This window comes from Cryptococcus neoformans, chromosome 1, assembly GCF_000091045.1.
Source record: "Cryptococcus neoformans var. neoformans JEC21 chromosome 1, complete sequence".
In the NCBI taxonomy this organism is placed as follows: Eukaryota; Fungi; Basidiomycota; class Tremellomycetes; order Tremellales; family Cryptococcaceae; genus Cryptococcus; species Cryptococcus deneoformans.
Genome location: NC_006670.1, coordinates 1,016,186 through 1,025,000, shown reverse-complemented (window position 1 = coordinate 1,025,000; position 8,815 = coordinate 1,016,186). Strand labels below are relative to the sequence as shown.

At 49.3% G+C, this 8,815-nt stretch overlaps 5 protein-coding genes across 5 annotated transcripts in view; 2 read left to right on the top strand and 3 right to left on the bottom strand.

Annotated features, from left to right (window-relative positions):
* CNA03800 (conjugation with cellular fusion-related protein, putative) overlaps positions 1-1,921 on the bottom strand; it is a 2,029-nt gene extending 108 nt beyond the window's left edge. Inside the window, exons 1-6 of the mRNA XM_024656247.1 lie at positions 1,215-1,921; positions 863-1,177; positions 666-809; positions 410-585; positions 200-340; positions 1-97 (exon numbers count right to left, since the gene is read on the bottom strand). The exon at positions 1-97 is cut by the window's left edge and continues 108 nt beyond it. Of these exons, the coding sequence (XP_024511892.1) occupies positions 263-340; positions 410-585; positions 666-809; positions 863-1,177; positions 1,215-1,899 (1,398 nt within the window). The 5' untranslated portion in view covers positions 1,900-1,921 and the 3' untranslated portion in view covers positions 1-97; positions 200-262. The remainder of the gene's footprint in view (positions 98-199; positions 341-409; positions 586-665; positions 810-862; positions 1,178-1,214) is intronic.
* Positions 1,922-2,025: 104 nt separating this feature from the next.
* On the top strand, positions 2,026-3,265 carry CNA03795 (hypothetical protein). Its single transcript, XM_024656078.1, has 5 exons — positions 2,026-2,283; positions 2,340-2,409; positions 2,448-2,653; positions 2,703-2,772; positions 2,834-3,265. Exons 1-5 carry the CDS (start codon positions 2,077-2,079, stop codon positions 3,226-3,228), a joined length of 948 nt encoding a protein of 315 aa, XP_024514150.1. The 5' UTR covers positions 2,026-2,076; the 3' UTR covers positions 3,229-3,265.
* On the bottom strand, positions 2,844-5,740 carry CNA03790 (hypothetical protein). The gene is made up of 3 exons (XM_566715.2): positions 5,342-5,740; positions 5,024-5,304; positions 2,844-4,984 (listed from the first exon to the last, which is right to left on the bottom strand). Exons 1-3 carry the CDS (start codon positions 5,685-5,687, stop codon positions 3,254-3,256), a joined length of 2,358 nt encoding a protein of 785 aa, XP_566715.1. The 5' UTR covers positions 5,688-5,740; the 3' UTR covers positions 2,844-3,253.
* Positions 5,741-5,883: 143 nt separating this feature from the next.
* On the top strand, positions 5,884-7,420 carry CNA03780 (protein monoubiquitination-related protein, putative). The gene is made up of 8 exons (XM_024656246.1): positions 5,884-5,971; positions 6,023-6,228; positions 6,286-6,339; positions 6,381-6,453; positions 6,527-6,633; positions 6,704-6,885; positions 6,939-7,064; positions 7,123-7,420. Exons 1-8 carry the CDS (start codon positions 5,945-5,947, stop codon positions 7,392-7,394), a joined length of 1,047 nt encoding a protein of 348 aa, XP_024511891.1. The 5' UTR covers positions 5,884-5,944; the 3' UTR covers positions 7,395-7,420.
* CNA03770 (mitochondrion protein, putative) lies at positions 6,474-8,628 on the bottom strand. The gene is made up of 5 exons (XM_024656245.1): positions 8,106-8,628; positions 7,895-8,038; positions 7,229-7,855; positions 6,994-7,169; positions 6,474-6,922 (listed from the first exon to the last, which is right to left on the bottom strand). Exons 1-3 carry the CDS (start codon positions 8,620-8,622, stop codon positions 7,389-7,391), a joined length of 1,128 nt encoding a protein of 375 aa, XP_024511889.1. The 5' UTR covers positions 8,623-8,628; the 3' UTR covers positions 6,474-6,922; positions 6,994-7,169; positions 7,229-7,388.
* Positions 8,629-8,815: the final 187 nt, after the last annotated feature.

The window sequence follows — 8,815 nt, the reverse complement described above, 5'->3', positions numbered from 1 at the left end:
ACAACTACAAACTAAATCCGTACAGTGCCTCATGCTGATGGGGTAAATAAGTCTGATCCACTACGAGTCTGATCTATTACGAGCTAATGTATGTGCCCTTTAAATTTCAAATGTAAGGTTGCAATGAAGGTTGCAATGCAATTCATCAGTTAACCAAAAGTATGATACAGCAATATTATGATACAAAAGGTGTATTTACAATTTTATATGATCATGGACAAAAAGATCATCCTCATCGTCAAGATGGCTGCTACGAATACAGCTATAAATGGGTTTGCCAGAGAGAAGATGACTCTGTTATTGATCGTTTGTACAGATTTTCATCAACTTGGAAGGTGGTCTATAGAATAGAATGAATTGTCAGTCACCAGCCGTCAAATTTTTTAACAATACATATGGAAAAACATACAACTTGGGGTAGATAAGCACTAGCGCTTAGGTCTAAGATCCAAAAATCGTCGAAGACAGTTTCTCCGTTATAACCTCCAGATAGAAAAATCCGGGCATCATGTAATAAAGCTACGTGATATCCTCGGCCGGGGGGAAAGACGCCCCGAGGCAATTTCATTTCCCATTGTAATGTCACTGCAGAGACAGAAAGCATAGCGTAAGCACCACGTACACGATGATGGGGTGTAGTAGAGACACTGTAAAAAGTATCTTACCCAGGTTGAAAAGTAGGACATCTTGGGCATAGGCCTGTCCGTTATGACCTCCAATCACAAATAGGTATGACCCCACTTGTGTAGATGTATGTGAAAGACGGTTGTGTTTAATGTCAGTGTTAATGAGAGTCCAAACACAAGTCTCTACAAGGTCGATTTTAGCTTGATACCCCGATGCTGGTTTGGCCCGCACTCACTGAGATTCAGAACATGGACATCGGCAAAACTGGCATGGCCATCACTGCCTCCGAAGACAACCATCTTATCACCTATGAGATTCGCAGTGTGATATCCTTTTTTCTGAGGGATATCGCCTTTGGTCTTCCATTCAGTCCAAGTCAAGGCGTTAGGATCGGAGACATCCAAGGCCCAAACATCATTCAGAGCTGTCTGACCATTGCCTCCTCCAAAGACTATCAGATAGTGCTGGTAGAGGACTGTGCTATGGGCGCGTCTTGGAGGAGGCAAGGGTAGGTCCGGGCTGAACGATGGCCGAGAGAAGCGATGGGTAGCTTGCTGTCAGCAATGTTCGCCTGATAATTAACGTACTCGTATCCAAAATCCAGACATCGTTACTGTATGAAGGCCCATCACCCCCACCGAATATGAAGAGCTTATCACCCACAAGAGTTGTGGTGTGAGCTCGTAAAGGTGGGAAACGCTCTCCTTGTGTCTCTAGGGTGCTCCACATGAAACTTTCCGTGTCAAAGCAAGCAACGTCTCTGAAACAGGTTTGTTTATCGACTCCCCCAATGACCCATATACGCTCTCCTACCAGTGTTCCCGTATGTGCTCGAAGGGCTTGATTGGGAGGGGATCCGTAACACGGCGCTGGGTAGAAGTACATTGACGAGGCTGGTGCACGGCGGACGTCTTTGGCGGAGGGAAGACGAGGCTCATGTGGTTTGCGAGGGTGTGCAGTTCTGGAAGATGTCCTTTGACCCTTACTGTCCGTATTTGGCTGGGTTGACGGCCGCTCCGAGCGGGTACCGGCTCTCCGCCGTCTGGTGGCTGTCTGTTCGTAAGCACTGTCAAGTTCGCCGGCTGGTGTGCTTGTGTCTGTCCTGAATGAGTGTGGGCCATTGGGGAGAGCTGGGAGACGCCTGGCTGTTGCTGCATCAGCGTTTGCAGAGGGCACGGCGGCAGATTTGCGGGCGTTGTCGCTGGATTCTGGGTAGGATCTGGGGAGTGAAGCCTCTGGTGTGTTGCGGGAGAGTGCGCCGGGGTGCGCCATGCTGGGGGAAGCGGAGATGAAAATGTATCAACAAATGTAATACGAACCTTGAAACACGGGGAGACGCGCGCAACATATCCCCCTTGATGCGTCATCACTTTCTTCGCTCCTGTGTCCAAGAATTCTTCACTCGCTCGCTTCCTGCGACGGTACATTACAACTCTTCCACAACGCCCCATGACGTCGGCAGCCAACTCCTCAAACTATTTCGCCGTAGCACGCAATGACGACCAGCAAGCCATACACTCCCAGGAAGCTGCCTCTTCTGCCCCCGATGAACACGAACAACTCGATACAACGTCCATTCGAGCCCTCCGCATAGCGGCAGCGGTCGAGCGATCAAAAACGGAATATAAACCAGAACATGCTTATACAGAAAGGCTCGTGGGTGATTTCCCTTTCACTTTTAGTGTTTAATGATGGTTAATGGCAAGACCTAGTGGCTGCAGCCAGGCTCATACAAGAGCCAAAGACCTACAACAAATTCACAACTGGATCGACAAAGACTCGGTATGTGGAAATCAGCAAGTACAATGCTCATGAAACAGAGTATATGGCTAGCAGCCTTTACTTTGCCGATCCGCCGGATTACCATGGCGCTCTTGAGCTTGTTCTCCTAAAATTTGACGCATCACCGAAAGCAAAATCTCTAGGTGGACTTTCCAGAGAGCTACTAGACATTGGCTTGAAATCAGCTGTAAAGTGCGGAGATAAAAGCTCCGCCAAAAGTCTCGCTGATAGCAGTAAAAGTATAGTGAGTTGCCAAGTGCAATAGTCATGTTCAAGCATGCTGACTCCCGCAGTGGAAGGGGCAGTTTGCTGGCATCGCCGCTAGCGCTGCGGATGCATATATGTCCGCAGGGCTGTATCAAGGTACGCGAACAAAAAAGAAAGGACAAATCATCGTCAAGAAAACTGACATGGCTTTGCTCAGACGCGGTGAAGCCACTCCTCATATCAATGTCCGTTTTCGGCATACATTATCCCATTGCATATCGTCTATCAAAAGCTTTGAAAGCCATCCAAGAGGAACGGGAGGAACATTTGACTGCAACCAGTTACTTTCAGCAACTGGTTGACCGTGCAGTGGAGTGGCGCAAACCGGCCTTCCAAAGGCCGATTTTTTCTGACGACGAAGGTGTAACAAGAGGCCAAGGTGTCAGGTCTGACCACGATGAGCTAGCAGGGCAGGCTTTAGACACGCGCGCCGTTGCTCTGGAGCTATATTTAGACGCTGAGGGAGAAAAGGCCCTTGAAGGCAGCTGGAAGAGGCTTTCAAAAGGACTAGATGTGGATGTACAACCAGAAGTATCTGTCAGGGAACTCTAACCCTATAATGGTATATGTATTTAAGTTATAATGCTCCAAGAGGATCCCAAGCCTTTTGTTGCTTTTCTTCTGCTCTCTCCTTCGCTCCTGCATCGTTTGCTGGGGAATCCGGGGCCTTGCTGTCAAGGGTTAAATGAGATAACGAAGTAACTGTGTCTGGCATGGCTGCCCATGGGTTTTGAGTCGTCCGCGACACCTGAGAGTTCGGTCGAGGAGGCGGAGTGAACGGAGATGGACGAGCCTCAGCGGACCATGGGTTTGCCTCTGGAAGCGAAACAGATTCCGTAAGGGGTGTCGGCTCACTATTCTTCCCCTTGCCCTCTTGTTGCCAAGATTCTTTATCCAATTCATTTGCCTCGGCCCTAATCTGAGACAGTGCGTCTTGCGATATGCTCTTGATTTCTCTGGCTGCTGAATGGACAGCGTTAAGGGCATTACCAGAGAGCTGAGACCAGTTCCACGGGCGACTCTGGCTGGGTGCGGCGTGGGTTGACGGAGCTGAAACTGGAGACGCCCCTCGCAGTATCTCTCCTGCAGCCATATCTTCCACTTGATCTCCCCCAATAGGACCGATGATGTCGACTCCCTGAGGCTGATTTAGGGTTAGAGCTGATCCATTCATCTCTTCATCTCCCCGCCCAAAGAGCCTGAACCAAAACCTAACATCTTTGGGATCATAAAACAGCACACCTTGATCGGCCCCCGCATCTCGCGATTGATTGCTGTCAAGTGAGGCATCGTACAAGGAGTTGATATGTTTTTCACGCTCAGAAGGTGAGTCGAGATAGTCCCATACAGAACTTGTTTGCTCTACAAACGACTTGCGTGATGGGGACGTGTTTCCTTGACGTTCCCGCTCATTGTTAAACAAAAAAGTACCAAACTGGCAAGTGTAAAGATGTCGATATATATCTAAAAGGTACTGTTCGTTAAACTCGAAACGTTCGGGAAACTGGCGCTGGATCTGTCGTACACAGTCGAGGAACTGATGGAAAACCGGCGAAATCTCCTTGAGGTGAGAGGTGCTAGTGAATTGCTTTTGCACCGAGGCAAAGAATGCTTGTGCGGCACGTTGCGCACTCACCCCCTCTTCCTCTGTCTCGTCGTCATTCTCCGTCACCATGAAATATTTCTCCGAAGATAAATGTCCAGAGCGGTCCAGGAATTTGTGACCAAATGCCAGCCAATCCTTCTCTACGAGCACCTTGAATCCGTCAAATGTACGATAGTAAGGATCGAGACATATCTGTGCGACAGCGCTTAGTTGGCCTGTCCGGTCCCATCCATCAGAGCAATGGATAAGAACGTGCGATGCGTTGAGATGTATATTACGAACAATGATAAGAGCGCCGTCGAGAATCGTCGAGATATGTCGTAACCAGTTACTCTTGCGTAAGAGAGCTCGATTGAGGGGGACCGATGGTTTCAAATTAGCTTCTCTGATTGCTTCGACGACCATTTTGAGGCTATTTCGCATGACGTGAATGTTGTCAATCCCGAGATAGGCCTTTTTGCCCAGTTTATAATTCTCCATGTTCTCCGTTCCCGCGCCCATTGCTACATTGGCCATGGCGTTTGTGGTTGGACGAGCGTCTATAATGAGGTTGGTAGAAGTGGCTCCGAAGACAGGGGCAGAGGAATAGGCATTGTCAAGGAACAAGTGGGATGAAAATATACACTCGACCAGTCTTTCATCTTGAGACGAGCGTGAGTTTTTTATACCAACCATTGGTTGCGATGATCGTGTGATAGAAGCCTAACATGTCAGCCCCAGGACCGAAGCACGGTGACTCACGTTGTTGGCCCAGTGGAGGTACGTCAATGCCGGTATACGTGCCTTGCTCCTGTACTTGCCCGCGTACATGAGTGTAGAATCACTGATACGACTGGGTACAACGAGCTTGCTCGGATATGTCGGGGAAAAAGAGTAGTCCTTGTTTATATCTGTGAATCGCCAGGCTTTGGTCCGAGTGCCTAAACCCTGTCGGGCAAACTCGGTTCGATGGTTGAAGACGGTCCAGCCTGTACCGGGTGACGGGGGGACATAGAAGAATGCGTACAGCTGTTCGACAGATGCTAGACGGTTAGCGATATAAGATGGCGTGAGACTTACATTTGACAGAGCAATCTTTGACACTCTGCCAAACTTCCTCTGCACCACCATCCCTGTCCTTGGTGAAGTGAAGGACGTAGCTTTCAAAGGTTTTCGTTTCTACCTGAAGAGGATAGAGACCGTTGATTGTCTGGGGCAGACGGGTGAGACGAGTTATCAAAGGGTAGGGTATCCATATTTCTGGTTCGTAAGCTGTAGAGGGTGTATGGGAGAATATGAGATGATGCGGGGTGAGATGTAGCTGGCCGATTTGAGTGCAGGGAGTTGGCTTTTGATCAGGGGCTGTTGGGGGAAGGAAGTATTGGATTGTTACGTTGTCTACCCTTGCTACCCGTAATGCGTCCATGGCCGCCAGAGTTGAGACAGGCGATGCGCAAGATACAGCATGAGAAGAGAAGAGATAAGATTCGTTCGAAGCTGAGAGTAGCGACACGTCTGCCATGAGTGCAACAACTCATCATGTCTCCACTTACGTAAGTGACATTTTTGTTTTTTATTTTTATTTTTATTTTTGTTTTTGCAAGCTGAACATCACAAACCGAACGGTTGGACATTTCGTAGTCACCTCACCCATCACCAAAGCTCGGCGACAACCCACCCACAATGCCGGACATCAAGCTCAAAAACCAGGCAAGTCTATGTGCTTCCACCAGACTTTTTTTAGCTTATACCAGTATCAAGCCCTTCGACGTTGCTTTCCATCCCAAGGAACCGGTCGTTTTCTCCTCTCTTCTTACGGGACAAGTTTGCGCATGGAGCTACGATGACGCTACGGGAGAAACCTCGTCCTCGTGGAGTGTAAGGCCATCCAAAAGAACTGCTAGGGCGTTGTCAATAGAAGAAAACGGAGACGAAATTTGGATGGGCGGTAAAAGCGGAAGTCTTTTGTGCGCATTAACCCCTCCAAAAGTCATGTGTCCCATTTTGCTGATGTCCAATTGTAGCCAGCTTTCAACTCGCGATGGATCTATGACAAGAGAAAGGGATAGTGCTCATGAGTAGGTAATTTTCCGTTCGACAGCTTGCTGAGTCATATCAGGTGTCCTATCAATCGAGTGTACTGTGTCAACCGTAACCTCGTTGCGACTGGCGACGACGATGGCGTGATTAAAGTGAGCAGCAGTCTTTTCGCCTCCTCGTCCACAGAGTACATTCATGAATGATTAAGCTAATGTTACCTTCTAGCTATGGGATCCTAGGCAAGCAGACTCTATCCGGACGTATTCCCAGCACTTTGATTACATTTCCGACTTTACATATTTTGATGACAAAAGGCAGCTAGTTGCTACATCGTGAGTTTTAGTCGAAAATCTTTTTTCAGCATGGGATGGGGGACTAAGAGTATTGTCTGGCTTTTAACAGGGGTGACGGTCACTTATCAGTGATTGATATTCGCTCAAACAAGTCTACGCCTTTGACAGTGTCTGAAGATCAAGAGGATGAGCTCTTGTCAATCGTCCCTATAAAAGGGGGTCAGAAAGCGATTGTAGGGTCCGGCTTGGGTATTCTGTCCGTTTGGAACCGTCAGATGGGCTGGGCCGACTGTGGGTCCATGGGATATTAATTGGACACAGCCAGAAACTGACCTGAATATCAGCTGTCGATCGAATACCTGGACACCCCGCTTCGATTGATGCTATAGTTGCTCTTACACCTGATATTATCGCCACAGGGTCCGAGGACGGTATGATCCGAGTGATACAAGTGTTACCTCATAAATTTTGTACGTCCCACATTTCTCCATTTTGACGATGGCCCCATTTTCTAATCTCTAATTCCAGTGGGTGTGGTCGCTACTCATGAGGAGTTTCCAGTCGAGCGTATCCGACTAGACCGCAATAATAAGTGGCTTGGCAGTGTCAGTCACGATGAATGTTTGAAACTCACGGATGTGGAAGACCTGTTCGAAGACAGTGACGAGGACGATGAGATGGAAGAAGATGAACCAGATTCGGACGAGGAGAAGAGCAAAAAGAAGAAGAAAGATAATGGGATGAAGGATATGAGTCGAGGTCAAGCGGAGAATGACGGCAGTTTCTTTGCAGACTTATGATGATGATGACATGTGTTCTAGCGCAGCTGCGTATGCTTCTCCTTGTCCCACGTACACTCCCCATTCCTTGCCGTTCACTTGCGTCGTCAATCTGCCAGCGCCGCTATCTAACCATTGACTAACGGATGATCGTAAAATATCACCCGACCACCAACATCGTTCTGCCATTTCGAGCCGCACCAGAGCTAAGCCCACGGCGTTATGTAGTGACAGTATTTTGCCAGCAGAACGAGGTTTGCGCGTGGCGGAAGAAGAAGGCGGATGGTATGTTATATCGAGAGGGGTGCTGACTTCATCCAAAGATTGCTGGGGAGAAGAAGAAAGGAGGTCGGAAATGGAACTGGAACTGGTTTGGTCCAGAGGAATCAGTCGAACTGGTAAGATACGTTTACGTGTCGCGCCCGTATGATACGTTCGGACAGTCAGTTCTTGGCCCAAAAAACAACCCTTGCGGAAATCAACTGAATCGTCAGCCATTGAGTCAACCTTGGTTAGCTTACCTCCGCCGTGAATATCCATACAGCTTTCTAAAGGTAAGGCATGACCTGGCAATATTTCTGTGGGACCCTCGGGTACGCCCAGCAGCATTCGATGCAACTCGTAATCATCCATGTTTCCGAGATCATGCGATGTCGCCAGCGACGCTGGTATTCCGTTTTCCTTTCAGCATTTACGCCCTTGAGAGACGTCTAGATGAAAAGATCAACGTACGCTTCTCTCCCTTTGGGATCAACAGCTGCCTCCCCATATGAGGCCACCCCGCTCGGAGATCCCAGCAACCGACCTCATCATCTCGCAGCCCGAGATCACGGACGCCGCCCTCCCAATCCCAGTGGCTTTCAGAGGCGCCCCCACTTCCCATCTTCCAGGTCCTTATCGGACTTGGCCCGCCTTGCAAGTCTGACCCCCATGCTGACCAAGCATCCCACTGACTTGTCACATCTTTTATCCTTACTTTGGACCTGAGCTTGAAGGGAGGAAGGAGGGACGTAAGTGGTGCTGGGTGGTCTTCTGGAGACTCGTGAGTGATGAGATACGAGTTTTTTGAGCGGGGAAAGACGAATGCAGTGTGAAGTACTCTGCCGGAAGCGTTGAGGAAGCCGCTGTAGCCACCTGCGAGGTACTCGACGTCTTTGCAGCTGAGTCCCTTGAGGAACTTTTGGGCGTCGGGCCCCGACAGCTCGAGGACGGACTTGTGGGCGAGGTGTGCTATGCGCGGGGCGGCCATGGTGCGCGTTGGATTGGCAGTTGCACATCCGCTCTGACCTTATGCTGAGCGCTGAGTGGCCGTGGGTGGACAGTGGTGTCGCGTGGCCGTCGCGTGGCTGTCGCGTGGAACTGCCATCTGCCTCCACTGCAAGCCATGTGACTGCCACGTGGTGGGATCCAGGCCCTGTTGTGTTCTTGTGATTTGCTTTTGG